General features: G+C 40.6%; 1 protein-coding gene across 1 annotated transcript in view; it reads left to right on the top strand.

Annotated features, from left to right (window-relative positions):
- LOC115127105 (extracellular matrix organizing protein FRAS1-like) overlaps positions 1 to 15,577 on the top strand; it is a 521,989-nt gene that overhangs the window by 187,112 nt on the left and 319,300 nt on the right. The window contains 3 exon segments of the mRNA XM_065011350.1: positions 3,275 to 3,391; positions 6,208 to 6,355; positions 6,871 to 7,014. Coding sequence (XP_064867422.1) covers positions 3,275 to 3,391; positions 6,208 to 6,355; positions 6,871 to 7,014 — 409 coding nt within the window.

Below are 15,577 nucleotides of genomic sequence, written 5' to 3'. Positions count from 1 at the left end.
TGATCTTTATGGCCTTCCTGTAACATCGGGTGGTGTAGGTGTCCTGGAGGGCAGGTAGTTTGCCCCCGGTGATGCGTTGTGCAGACCTCACTACCCTCTGGAGAGCCTTACGGTTGAGGGCGGAGCAGTTGCCGTACCAGGCGGTGATACAGCCCGCCAGGATGCTCTCGATTGTGCATCTGTAGAAGTTTGTGAGTGCTTTTGGTGACAAGCCGAATTTCTTCAGCCTCCTGAGGTTGAAGAGGCGCTCCTGCGCCTTCTTCACGACGCTGTCAGTGTGAGTGGACCAATTCAGTTTGTCTGTGATGTGTATGCCGAGGAACTTAAAACTTGCTACCCTCTCCACTACTGATCCATCGATGTGGATAGGGGGTGTTCCCTCTGCTGTTTCCTGAAGTCCACAATCATCTCCTTAGTTTTGTTGACGTTGAGTGTGAGGTTATTTTCCTGACACCACACTCCGAGGGCCCTCACCTCCTCCCTGTAGGCCGTCTCGTCGTTGTTGGTAATCAAGCCTACCACTGTTGTGTCGTCCGCAAACTTGATGATTGAGTTGGAGCGTGCATGGCCACGCAGTCGTGGGTGAACAGGGAGTACAGGAGAGGGCTCAGAACGCACCCTTGTGGGGCCCCGTGTTGAGGATCAGCGGGGAGGAGATGTTGTTGCCTACCCTCACCACCTGTGGGCGGCCCGTCAGGAAGTCCAGTACCCAGTTGCACAGGGCGGGGTCGAGACCCAGGGTCTCGAGCTTGATGACGAGCTTGGAGGGTACTATGGTATTGAATGCCGAGCTGTAGTCAATGAACAGCATTCTCACATAGGTATTCCTCTTGTCCAGGTGGGTTAGGGCAGTGTGCAGTGTGGTTGAGATTGCATCGTCTGTGGACCTATTTGGGCGGTAAGCAAATTGGAGTGGGTCTAGGGTGTCAGGTAGGGTGGAGGTGATATGGTCATTGACTAGTCTCTCAAAGCACTTCATGATGACGGAAGTGAGTGCTACGGGCGGTAGTCGTTTAGCTCAGTTACCTTAGCTTTCTTGGGAACAGGAACAATGGTGGCCCTCTTGAAGCATGTGGGAACAGCAGACTGGTATAGGGATTGATTGAATATGTCCGTAAACACACCGGCCAGCTGGTCTGCGCATGCTCTGAGGGCGCGGCTGGGGATGCCGTCTGGGCCTGCAGCCTTGCAAGGGTTAACACGTTTAAATGTCTTACTCACCTCGGCTGCAGTGAAGGAGAGACCGCATGTTTTCGTTGCAGGCCGTGTCAGTGGCACTGTATTGTCCTCAAAGCGGGCAAAAAGTGATTTAGTCTGCCTGGGAGCAAGACATCCTGGTCCGTGACTGGGCTGGGTTTCTTCTTGTAGTCCGTGATTGACTGTAGACCCTGCCACATGCCTCTTGTGTCTGAGCCATTGAATTGAGATTCCACTTTGTCTCTGTACTGACGCTTAGCTTGTTTAATAGCCTTGCGGAGGGAATAGCTGCATTGTTTATATTCGGACATATTACCAGACACCTTGCCCTGATTAAAAGCAGTGGTTCGCGCTTTCAGTTTCACGCGAATGCTGCCATCAATCCACGGTTTCTGGTTTGGGAATGTTTTTATCGTTGCTATGGGAACGACATCTTCGACGCACGTTCTAATGAACTCGCACACCGAATCAGCGTATTCGTCAATATTTCCATCTGACGCAATACGAAACATGTCCCAGTCCACGTGATGGAAGCAGTCTTGGAGTGTGGAGTCAGCTTGGTCTGACCAGCGTTGGACAGACCTCAGCGTGGGAGCCTCTTGTTTTAGTTTCTGCCTGTAGGCAGGGATCAGCAAAATGGAGTCGTGGTCAGCTTTTCCGAAAGGGGGCGGGGCAGGGCCTTATATGCGTCGCGGAAGTTAGAGTAACAATGATCCAAGGTTTTACCACCCCTGGTTGCGCAATCGATATGCTGGTAAAATTTAGGGAGTCTTGTTTTCAGATTAGCTTTGTTAAAATCCCCAGCTACAATGAATGCAGCCTCCGGATAAATGGTTTCCAGTTTGCAAAGAGTTAAATAAAGTTCGTTCAGAGCCATCGATGTGTCTGCTTGGGGGGGATATATACGGCTGTGATTATAATCGAGGAGAATTCTCTTGGAAGATAATGCGGTCTACATTTGATTGTGAGGAATTCTAAATCAGGTGAACAGAAGGATTTGAGTTCCTGTATGTTTCCTTCATCACACCATGTCTCGTTAGTCATGAGGCATACGCCCCGCCACTCTTCTTACCAGAAAGATGTTTGTTTCTGTCGGGCGCAATGCGTGGAGAAACCCGTTGGCTGCACCGCCTCAGATAGCGTCTTCCCAGTAAGCCATGTTTCTGTGAAGCAGAGAACGTTGCAGTCTCTGATGTCCCTCTGGAATGCTACTCTTGCTCGGATTTCGTCAACCTTGTTGTCAAGAGACTGGACATTGGCAAGAAGAATGCTGGGGAGTGGTGCGCGATGTGCCCTTTTTCGGAGTCTGACCAGAACACCGCCTCGTTTCCCTCTTTTTCGGAGTCGTTTCCTTGGGTCGCTGCATGCGATCCATTCCGTTGTCCTGTTTGTAAGGCAGAACACCGGATCCGCGTCGCGGAAAACATATTCTTGGTCGTACTGATGGTGAGTTGGCGCTGATCTTATATTCAGTAGTTCTTCTCGACTGTATGTAATGAAACCTAAGATGACCTGGGGTACTAATGTAAGAAATAACACGTAAAAAAACAAAAAACTGCATAGTTTCCTAGGAACGCGAAGCGAGGCGGCCATCTCAGTCGGCGCCGGAAGTCACTCTCTAGATAGAGCAGGTAGAGGGAAGAGAAGGAGAGACAGACAGATAGAACAGGTAGAGGGAAGAGAAGGAGAGACAGACAGATAGAGCAGGTAGAGGGAAGAGAAGGAGAGACAGACAGACAGAGCAGGTAGAGGGAAGAGAAGGAGAGACAGACAGATAGAGCAGGTAGAGGGAAGAGAGGGAGAGACAGATAGATAGAGCAGGTAGAGGGAAGAGAAGGAGAGACAGACAGATAGAGCAGGTAGAGGGAAGAGAAGGAGAGACAGACAGATAGAGCAGGTAGAGGGAAGAGAAGGAGAGACAGACAGATAGAGCAGGTAGAGGGAAGAGAAGGAGAGACAGACAGATAGAGCAGGTAGAGGGAAGAGAGGGAGAGACAGACAGATAGAACAGGTAGAGGGAAGAGAAGGAGATACAGTCAGATGAAGCACAAACACTCACGTGGTCTCTTCCTAACAGGGTTCAGAGCTGGTCCACCTACCAGGGAAGTGTTGTCCTGAGTGTCAGTCCATGAAGACCTCCTGTGTCTTCCCAGACCCTGATCTGTCCTCAGGGAAATCTCAGAGACCACTAGCGGTAATGTATATCATATCACTTGGTTAACCAATCAAGGTCTTTGAAATCTACGCAAAGTGTCAACAGTTTCAGTGTATCATTCAAATGGCATAAAAATAGTTGTATTTCCCATTTTCTCTGTCTCTGTCTCTGTCTCTCCTTTTCTCTGTCTCTGCTTTTCTCTGTCTCTCCCTTTCTCTGTCTCTGTCTCTGTCTCTCCTTTTCTCTGTCTCTCCTTTTCTCTGTCTCTCTCTGTCTCTGTCTCTCTCTTTCTCTGTCTCTCTCTTTCTCTGTCTCTGTCTCTGTCTCTCCCTGTCTCTGTCTCTGTCTCTGTCTCTCCTTTTCTCTGTCTCTCTCTGTCTCTGTCTCTCTCTTTCTCTGTCTCTCTCTTTCTCTGTCTCTGTCTCTGTCTCTCCCTGTCTCTGTCTCTGTCTCTGTCTCTGCTTTTCTCTGTCTCTGCTTTTCTCTGTCTCTCCCTGTCTCTGTCTCTCCCTGTCTCTGTCTCTCTCTGTCTCTGTCTCTCCTTTCTCTTATCTTCTCTGTTTCTGTCTCTCCTTTTCTCTGTCTCTCCTTTTCTCTGTCTCTCCTTTTCTCCGTCTCTCCTTTTCTCTGTCTCTCCTTTTCTCTGTCTCTGTCTCTCTCTTTCTCTGTCTCTCCTTTTCTCTGTCTCTGTCTCTCCTTTTCTCTGTCTCTGTCTCTCCTTTTCTCTGTCTCTGTCTCTCTCTGTCTCTGCTTTTCTCTGTCTCTGTCTCTTTCTCTCCCTGTCTCTCTCTCTCTCTCTCTCTGTTTCTCCTTTTCTCTTCTCTTCTCTGTCTCTGTCTCTCCTTTTCTCTGTCTCTCATTTTCTCTGTCTCTCCTTTTCTCTGTCTCTGTCTCTCCTTTTCTCTGCCTCTGTCTCCCTCTTTCTCTGTCTCTCTCTTTCTCTGTCTCTCCTTTTCTCTGTCTCTGTCTCTCCTTTTCTCTGCCTCTGTCTCTCCTTTTCTCTGTCTCTGTCTCTCCATTTCTCTGTCTCTGTCTCTCCATTTCTCTGTCTCTGTCTCTCTGTCACTGTCTCTCTCTTTCTCTGTCTCTCCTTTTCTCTGTCTCTCTCTGGCTCTGTCTCTCCTTTTCTCTGTCTCTGTCTCTCTCTGTCTCTGTCTCTCTCTTTCTCTGTCTCTCCTTTTCTCTGTCTCTCTCTGTCTCTGTCTCTCCTTTTCTCTGCCTCTGTCTCTCTCTTTCTCTGTCTCTCTCTTTCTCTGTCTCTCCTTTTCTCTGTCTCTGTCTCTCCTTTTCTCTGCCTCTGTCTCTCCTTTTCTCTGTCTCTGTCTCTCCTTTTCTCTGTCTCTGTCTCTCTCTGTCTCTGTCTCTCTTTTTCTCTGTCTCTCCTTTTCTCTGTCTCTCTCTGTCTCTGTCTCTCCTTTTCTCTGCCTCTGTCTCTCTCTTTCTCTGTCTCTCTCTTTCTCTGTCTCTCCTTTTCTCTGTCTCTCTCTGTCTCTGTCTCTCCTTTTCTCTGCCTCTGTCTCTCTCTTTCTCTGTCTCTCTCTTTCTCTGTCTCTCCTTTTCTCTGTCTCTGTCTCTCCTTTTCTCTGCCTCTGTCTCTCCTTTTCTCTGTCTCTGTCTCTCCTTTTCTCTGTCTCTGTCTCTCTCTGTCTCTGTCTCTCTTTTTCTCTGTCTCTCCTTTTCTCTGTCTCTCTCTGTCTCTGTCTCTCCTTTTCTCTGCCTCTGTCTCTCTCTTTCTCTGTCTCTCTCTTTCTCTGTCTCTCCTTTTCTCTGTCTCTGTCTCTCCTTTTCTCTGCCTCTGTCTCTCCTTTTTTTCTCTGTCTCTGTCTCTCCTTTTCTCTGTCTCTGTCTCTCTCTGTCTCTGTCTCTCTTTTTCTCTGTCTCTCCTTTTCTCTGTCTCTCTCTGTCTCTGTCTCTCCTTTTCTCTGCCTCTGTCTCTCTCTTTCTCTGTCTCTCTCTTTCTCTGTCTCTCCTTTTCTCTGTCTCTGTCTCTCCTTTTCTCTGCCTCTGTCTCTCCTTTTCTCTGTCTCTGTCTCTCCTTTTCTCTGTCTCTGTCTCTCTCTGTCTCTGTCTCTCTCTTTCTCTGTCTCTCCTTTTCTCTGTCTCTGTCTCTCCTTTTCTCTGTCTCTCTCTTTCTCTGTCTCTCCTTTTCTCTGTCTCTGTCTCTCTCTTTCTCTGTCTCTCTCTTTCTCTGTCTCTCCTTTTCTCTGTCTCTGTCTCTCCTTTTCTCTGTCTCTCTCTTTCTCTGTCTCTCCTTTTCTCTGTCTCTGTCTCTCTCTTTCTCTGTCTCTCTCTTTCTCTGTCTCTCCTTTTCTCTGTCTCTCCTTTTCTCTGTCTCTGTCTCTCTCTTTCTATGTCTCTCTCTTTCTCTGTCTCTCCTTTTCTCTGTCTCTCATTTTCTCTGTCTCTGTCTCTCCCTTTCTCTGTCTCTGTCTCTCCTTTTCTCTGTCTCTCTTTCTGTCTCTCCTTTTCTCTGTCTCTCCTTTTCTCTGTCTCTCTTTCTGTCTCTCCTTTTCTCTGTCTCTCCTTTTCTCTGTCTCTGTCTCTCTCTTTCTCTGTCTCTCTCTTTCTCTGTCTCTCATTTTCTCTGTCTCTGTCTCTCTCTTTCTCTGTCTCTCCTTTTCTCTGTCTCTCCTTTTCTCTGTCTCTGTCTCTCTCTTTCTCTGTCTCTCTCTTTCTCTGTCTCTCCTTTTCTCTGTCTCTCCCTTTCTCTGTCTCTGTCTCTCCTTTTCTCTGTCTCTCTTTCTGTCTCTCTTTCTGTCTCTCCTTTTCTCTGTCTCTGTCTCTCCTTTCTCTTCACCTCTCTCCCCCCCACTACCCTTCCCCCTTTATTCTTCTTCTCCCCTATCTCCCTCTAGAACCAGGAGAGATGGAATGAGGGCCCCTGTAGGGAATGTGAGTGTCGTGAAGGCAGGGTGACCTGCTACCTGATGTCCTGTCCCACCTGCCCCCTGGGGACCCTGGCTGTACCCCACCAGGGAACCTGCTGCCCTGAGTGTAAACAGGGTAAGAGTGACACAACACACACACACACACACACATGTACAGCTTTAGTTTCGTGACATTTCTGGACTTACTTCGGGATGTTGGCAATGAGGCCCTTTACCAGAGTTCCCCAGAGTCAGATAAACTCCTGGATACCATTGTATGTCTCTGTGTCCAGTATGAAGGAAGTTAGAGGTAGTTTATAGCTAATGCTGATGCTGACTAACGTTATATTGTTAAGTAGTGTTCAGTGTCTGTGTGTGGAATGGAGTCTGGCTCTAATTAAATACTGGCCCGTTCTATTCTCAACAAAGTAAGGAATAGGTCATAGGTAATCAGACACTGGCAGCCAATAAGATAATCAGACAGCGACTGGCAGCCAATAAGATAATCAGACAGCCACTGGCAGCCAATAAGACTCTCAGTAGCCTAAATTAGAACACACTCAGCATCTCAATATCTCTCTCTCTGTCTCTTTGTCTCTACCTGTTGTGTGTGTGTGTGTGTGTGTGTGTGTGTGTGTGTGTGTGTAACAGTGCAGTGCCAGAGTGACTGCCTGTCTTGCTCGGGGACCCCTGACCACTGTGAGAGGTGTAAGGACGCTACCGCTCTGCTTCTGGATGGACGCTGTGTGTCCACTTGTCCTCGCGGTTACTACGCCGATGGAAAAGTGTGTGCAGGTAAAGTACTGTATGACACATTTATTAGCCCCACTCGCACGCACACACACACACACACACACACACACACACACACACACACACACACACACACACACACACACACACACACACACACACACACACACACACACACACACACACACACACACACACACACACACACACACACACACACACACACACACACACACACACACACACACACAGACACACAGACACACACACACTCTCCTTAACCTGTGGGCTTCAAAACCATTTTTTTTTTTTAAAGTTGTGTTTTTCCCATCCCCCAACTTCCCATCCGCCCAACCTCCACTTCTATTCCTATCCTCATACTACCATGGCCACCTAATCATCCCCAGCGTCCATTCATCCCCCCTCCTCTCCCCTGTAACTATTCCCCAGGTTATTGCTGAAAATGAGAATGTGTTCTCAGTTTTACCTGGTAAAATAAGGGTTAAATAAAAATAATAAAATAGGAACTTTTTGAACTACATACATTCAGCCGTGGCAATATATTCATTTTGACAATAGATATTCTGAAAAACAGCTGGTGTGTTTGTTCATCTACTGATGTCGGATTGATTGATTTGATGGCATAGTTTTTTAGTTAGTTAGTTGTTTTAGTTATCTAAGTTAGTTATCTACACCTAAATATTTAAAATGGGAAACAATTGTGATTCCATAACTAGAGACGGAGTCCTCCATCAGGGTATTGGTAGGAAGTAGGGCTGATCTGCTTTGATTAATCTTATGATTTGAGATTAAACTGAATTTATCTATAGTCTTTAAATGTGTTTGGGATTGATTGAGATACATTGTCTAGATATAGTAACATTTTGTCTTTGTATTCATAAGATGACGTGATCAGTAGATTTGAGGGAAATTGGTGTTATTTCCTTCGATTGACAAATTGCTATTTTTAAAATCCATGGAACTCCATTCTAATCTATCAATTTATTTTTATTTTGATAAAGCAGCCCAATGAGCTGTCGTTTCTGATGAAGCATTTAAGATATGTATGTATGGACTGAGGTTTTTTCTGAGGGTAATTGTTTTTTAACAAACCCGCTTCGGTCCATGTGGTTTCGAAGACGGGAAGACAACATTTTGGAAAACAGTTTGACATTTTTTGCTAATCAAAAATAGAAGAATCATGTCTAAACCACTTGGTGACATCCTTACCTTTTTTCTTATAAAAGTGGAATTAGTGCTGTATTCACATCTCTCCTAAATTATCCTTTGTGAACGGCTGTGTTAAATCATATCGAGCAATAGTGGAACTAATTGAGACCAAAATTTGAGAGAGATTTGGGCTTAATTTATTCGGGCTTAATTTAGAGATATTTTGTCTCCCACCGAGGCAGCTTCCTCTGTTGAGAGAAGATGAGTTCTTCATTATTGTAGAAAGGACTTAGTCTGGCTTGGTTTGGATTTACAGAATATATATAAATCAAATGTACATAAGTATTCAGACCCTTTACTCAGTACTTTGTTGAAGCACCTTTGGCAGTGACTACAGCCCTGAGTCTTCTTGGATATGACGCTACAAGCTTGGCACACCTGTATTTGGGGAGTTGCTCCCATTCTTCTCTGCAGAGCCTCTCAAGCTCTGTCAAGTTGGATGGGGAACGTTGCTGTACAGCTATTTTCAGGTCTCTCCAGAGATGTTCAATCGAGTTCAAGTCTGGGCTCTGCCTGGGCCTCTCAAGGACATTCAGAGACTTGTCCCGAAGCCACTCCTGTGTTGTCCTGGCTGTGAGCTTAGGGTCGTTGTCCTGTTGAAAGGTGAACCTTCGTTGCAGTCTGAGGTCCTGAGTGCTCTGGAGCAGGTTTTCATCAAGGATCGCCCTGTACTTTGCTCCGTTCATATTTCCCTCCATCCTGACTAGTCTCCCAGTCCCTACTGCTGATAAACATCCCCACACCATGCTTCACCGTAGGGATGGAGCCAGGTTGTGTCCAGATGTGATGCTTGGAATTCAGGCCAAAAGAGTTACATCTTTGTTTCATCAGACTAGATAATCTTGTTTCAGTAAAACATTAAATAAGTTATGGTGACTAATGAAGAAAAAATTAAATGAATGGAAAAATGACAAATTTGATTAAACAGTCAATAACATACTGTAGAAGTAGAAGTAATAACATACTGTAGCTGTAGGAGTAATAACATACTGTAGGAGTAATAACATACTGTAGCAGTAATAACATACTGTAGGAGTAATAACATACTGTAGCAGTAATAACATACTGTAGCAGTAATAACATACTGTAGCTGTAGGAGTAATAACATACTGTAGGAGTAATAACATACTGTAGCAGTAATAACATACTGTAGCTGTAGCAGTAATAACATACTGTAGCAGTAATAACATACTGTAGCTGTAATAACATACTGTAGCAGTAATAACATACTGTAGCAGTAATAACATACTGTAGCAGTAATAACATACTGTAGCTGTAGGAGTAATAACATACTGTAGCAGTAATAACATACTGTAGCAGTAATAACATACTGTAGCTGTAGGAGTAATAACATACTGTAGCTGTAGGAGTAATAACATACTGTAGCAGTAATAACATACTGTAGCAGTAATAACATACTGTAGCTGTAGGAGTAATAACATACTGTAGCTGTAGGAGTAATAACATACTGTAGCAGTAATAACATACTGTAGCAGTAATAACATACTGTAGGAGTAATAACATACTGTAGCAGTAATAACATACTGTAGCTGTAGGAGTAATAACATACTGTAGCTGTAGGAGTAATAACATACTGTAGCAGTAATAACATACTGTAGCAGTAATAACATACTGTAGGAGTAATAACATACTGTAGCAGTAATAACATACTGTAGCTGTAGGAGTAATAACATACTGTAGCTGTAGGAGTAATAACATACTGTAGCAGTAATAACATACTGTAGCAGTAATAACATACTGTAGGAGTAATAACATACTGTAGCTGTAGGAGTAATAACATACTGTAGCTGTAGGAGTAATAACATACTGTAGCAGTAATAACATACTGTAGGAGTAATAACATACTGTAGCAGTAATAACATACTGTAGCTGTAGGAGTAATAACATACTGTAGCTGTAGCAGTAATAACATACTGTAGCAGTAATAACATACTGTAGGAGTAATAACATACTGTAGCAGTAATAACATACTGTAGCAGTAATAACATACTGTAGGAGTAATAACGTACTGTAGCTGTAGGATTAATAACATACTGTAGCAGTAATAACATACTGTAGCAGTAATAACATACTGTAGCAGTAATAACATACTGTAGCTGTAGGAGTAATAACATACTGTAGGAGTAATAACATACTGTAGCAGTAATAACATACTGTAGCAGTAATAACATACTGTAGCAGTAATAACATACTGTAGGAGTAATGACATACTGTAGCAGTAATAACATACTGTAGCTGTAGGAGTAATAACATACTGTAGCAGTAATAACATACTGTAGTAATAACATACTAGTAAACATACTGTAGCAGTAATAACATACTGTAGCAGTAATAACATACTGTAGCAGTAATAACATACTGTAGCTGTAGGAGTAATAACATACTGTAGCAGTAATAACATACTGTAGCAGTAATAACATACTGTAGCAGTAATAACATACTGTAGCAGTAATAACATACTGTAGCAGTAATAACATACTGTAGCAGTAATAACATACTGTAGCTGTAGGAGTAATAACATACTGTAGCTGTAGGAGTAATAACATACTGTAGCAGTAATAACATACTGTAGCAGTAATAACATACTGTAGCTGTAGGAGTAATAACATACTGTAGCAGTAATAACATACTGTAGCAGTAATAACATACTGTAGCAGTAATAACATACTGTAGTAGGAGTAATAACATACTGTAGCTGTAGTAATAACATACTGTAGCAGTAATAACATACTGTAGCAGTAATAACATACTGTAGCAGTAATAACATACTGTAGCAGTAATAACATACTGTAGAGTAATAACATACTGTAGCTGTAGGAGTAATAACATACTAGCAGTAATAACATACTGTAGCAGTAATAACATAGCTGTAGGAGTAATAACATACTGTAGCAGTAATAACATACTGTAGCAGTAATAACATACTGTAGCAGTAATAACATACTGTAGGAGTAATAACATACTGTAGCAGTAATAACATACTGTAGCAGTAATAACATACTGTAGCAGTAATAACATACTGTAGCAGTAATAACATACTGTAGCAGTAATAACATACTGTAGCAGTAATAACATACTGTAGCTGTAGGAGTAATAACATACTGTAGCAGTAATAACATAGCAGTAATAACATACTGTAGCAGTAATAACATACTGTAGCAGTAATAACATACTGTAGCAGTAATAACATACTGTAGGAGTAATAACATACTGTAGCAGTAATAACATACTGTAGGAGTAATAACATACTGTAGCAGTAATAACATACTGTAGCAGTAATAACATACTGTAGCAGTAATAACATACTGTAGCAGTAATAACATACTGTAGCTGTAGGAGTAATAACATACTGTAGGAGTAATAACATACTGTAGCAGTAATAACATACTGTAGCAGTAATAACATACTGTAGCAGTAATAACATACTGTAGGAGTAATGACATACTGTAGCAGTAATAACATACTGTAGCAGTAATAACATACTGTAGGAGTAATAACATACTGTAGGAGTAATAACATACTGTAGCTGTAGGAGTAATAACATACTGTAGGAGTAATAACATACTGTAGCAGTAATAACATACTGTAGCAGTAATAACATACTGTAGCTGTAGGAGTAATAACATACTGTAGCTGTAGGAGTAATAACATACTGTAGCAGTAATAACATACTGTAGCAGTAATAACATACTGTAGCAGTAATAACATACTGTAGCTGTAGGAGTAATAACATACTGTAGCAGTAATAACATACTGTAGCAGTAATAACATACTGTAGGAGTAATAACATACTAGCAGTAACATACTGTAGCAGTAATAACATACTGTAGTAATAACATACTGTAGCAGTAATAACATACTGTAGCTGTAGGAGTAATAACATACTGTAGCAGTAATAACATACTGTAGCTGTAGCAGTAATAACATACTGTAGCAGTAATAACATACTGTAGCAGTAATAACATACTGTAGCAGTAATAACATACTGTAGCTGTAATAACATACTGTAGCAGTAATAACATACTGTAGCAGTAATAACATACTGTAGCAGTAATAACATACTGTAGCAGTAATAACATACTGTAGCTGTAGGAGTAATAACATACTGTAGCAGTAATAACATACTGTAGCAGTAATAACATACTGTAGCAGTAATAACATACTGTAGCAGTAATAACATACTGTAGTAATAACATACTGTAGGAGTAATAACATACTGTAGCAGTAATAACATACTGTAAGCTGTAGTAATAACATACTGTAGCAGTAATAACATACTGTAGCAGTAATAACATACTGTAGCAGTAATAACATACTGTAGCAGTAATAACATACTGTAGCAGTAATAACATACTGTAGCAGTAATAACATACTGTAGGAGTAATAAGGAGTAATAACATACTGTAGCAGTAATAACATACTGTAGCAGTAATAACATACTGTAGGAGTAATAACATACTGTAGCAGTAATAACATACTGTAGCAGTAATAACATACTGTAGCATAGTAATAACATACTGTAGAGTAATAACATACTGTAGCTGTAGGAGTAATAACATACTGTAGCAGTAATAACATACTGTAGCAGTAATAACATACTGTAGCAGTAATAACATACTGTAGCAGTAATAACATACTGTAGCTGTAGGAGTAATAACATACTGTAGCTGTAGGACTGTAATAACATACTGTAGCAGTAATAACATACTGTAGCAGTAATAACATACTGTAGCAGTAATAACATACTGTAGCAGTAATAACATACTGTAGCAGTAGGAGTAATAACATACTGTAGCATACTGTAGGAGTAATAACATACTGTAGCAGTAATAACATACTGTAGCAGTAATAACATACTGTAGCTGTAGGAGTAATAACATACTGTAGCAGCAGTAATAACATACTGTAGCAGTAATAACATACTGTAGCTGTAGGAGTAATAACATACTGTAGCTGTAGCAGTAATAACATACTGTAGCAGTAATAACATACTGTAGGAGTAATAACATACTGTAGCAGTAATAACATACTGTAGCAGTAATAACATACTGTAGCTGTAATAACATACTGTAGCAGTAATAACATACTGTAGCAGTAGGAGTAATAACATATACTGTACTGTAGCAGTAATAACATACTGTAGCAGTAATAACATACTGTAGCAGTAATAACATACTGTAGGAGTAATAACATACTGTAGCTGTAGCAGTAATAACATACTGTAGCAGTAATAACATACTGTAGTAATAACATACTGTAGCAGTAATAACATACTGTAGCAGTGTAGCTGTAGGAGTAATAACATAGCTGTAGGAGTAATAACATACTGTAGTAATAACATAGCTGTAGGAGTAATAACATACTGTAGCAGTAATAACATACTGTAGCAGTAATAACATACTGTAGGAGTAATAACATACTGTAGCTGTAGGAGTAATAACATACTGTAGCAGTAATAACATACTGTAGCAGTAATAACATACTGTAGCAGTAATAACATACTGTAGCAGTAATAACATACTGTAGCTGTAGGAGTAATAACATACTGTAGGAGTAATAACATACTGTAGCAGTAATAACATACTGTAGCAGTAATAACATACTGTAGCAGTAATAACATACTGTAATAACATACTGTAGCAGTAATAACATAAGCAGTAATAACATACTGTAGGAGTAATAACATACTGTAGCAGTAATAACATACTGTAGGAGTAATAACATACTGTAGCTGTAGCAGTAATAACATACTGTAGGAGTAATAACATACTGTAATAAGCTGTAGAGTAATAACATACTGTAGCAGTAATAACATACTGTAGCAGTAATAACATACTGTAGCAGTAATAACATACTGTAGCAGTAATAACATACTGTAGGAGTAATAACATACTGTAGGAGTAATAACATACTGTAGCAGTAATAACATACTGTAGCAGTAATAACATACTGTAGCTGTAGGAGTAATAACATACTGTAGCTGTAGGAGTAATAACATACTGTAGCAGTAATAACATACTGTAGCAGTAATAACATACTGTAGCAGTAATAACATACTGTAGCAGTAATAACATACTGTAGGAGTAATAACATACTGTAGCAGTAATAACATACTGTAGGAGTAATAACATACTGTAGCTGTAGGAGTAATAACATACTGTAGTAATAACATACTGTAGCAGTAATAACATACTGTAGCAGTAATAACATACTGTAGGAGTAATAACATACTGTAGCTGTAGGAGTAATAACATACTGTAGCTGTAGGAGTAATAAGGAGTAATAACATACTGTAGCTGTAGGAGTAATAACATACTGTAGCAGTAATAACATACTGTAGCTAATAGGAGTAATAACATAGCTGTAGGAGTAATAACATACTGTAGCAGTAATAACATACTGTAGGAGTAATAACATACTGTAGCAGTAATAACATACTGTAGCAGTAATAACATACTGTAGCAGTAATAACATACTGTAGCAGTAATAACATACTGTAGCAGTAATAACATACTGTAGCAGTAATAACATACTGTAGGAGTAATAACATACTGTAGCAGTAATAACATACTGTAGCTGTAGGAGTAATAACATACTGTAGCTGTAGCAGTAATAACATACTGTAGCAGTAATAACATACTGTAGGAGTAATAACATACTGTAGCAGTAATAACTGTGTAATAACATACTGTAGCAGTAATAACATACTGTAGGAGTAATAACATACTGTAGCAGTAATAACATACTGTAGCAGTAATAACATACTGTAGCAGTAATAACATACTGTAGCTGTAGGAGTAATAACATATAGCAGTAATAACATACTGTAGCAGTAATAACATACTGTAGCAGTAATAACATACTGTAGCAGTAATAACATACTGTAGGAGTAATAACATACTGTAGCTGTAGGAGTAATAACATACTGTAGCAGTAATAACATACTGTAGCAGTAATAACATACTGTAGCAGTAATAACATACTGTAGCAGTAATAACATACTGTAGCTGTAGGAGTAATAACATACTGTAGCAGTAATAACATACTGTAGCAGTAATAACATACTGTAGCAGTAATAACATACTGTAGCAGTAATAACATACTGTAGCAGTAATAACATACTGTAGCTGTAGGAGTAATAACATACTGTAGTAATAACATACTGTAGGAGTAATAACATACTGTAGCAGTAATAACATAGCTGTAGCAGTAATAACATACTGTAGCAGTAATAACATACTGTAGCAGTAATAACATACTGTAGCTGTAGGAGTAATAACATAGCTGTAGTAATAACATACTGTAGCAGTAATAACATACTGTAGCAGTAATAACATACTGTAGCAGTAATAAC

This window comes from Oncorhynchus nerka, linkage group LG27 (assembly GCF_034236695.1).
Source record: "Oncorhynchus nerka isolate Pitt River linkage group LG27, Oner_Uvic_2.0, whole genome shotgun sequence".
In the NCBI taxonomy this organism is placed as follows: domain Eukaryota; kingdom Metazoa; phylum Chordata; class Actinopteri; order Salmoniformes; family Salmonidae; genus Oncorhynchus; species Oncorhynchus nerka.
This window is presented reverse-complemented; position numbering and strand designations above follow the sequence as displayed.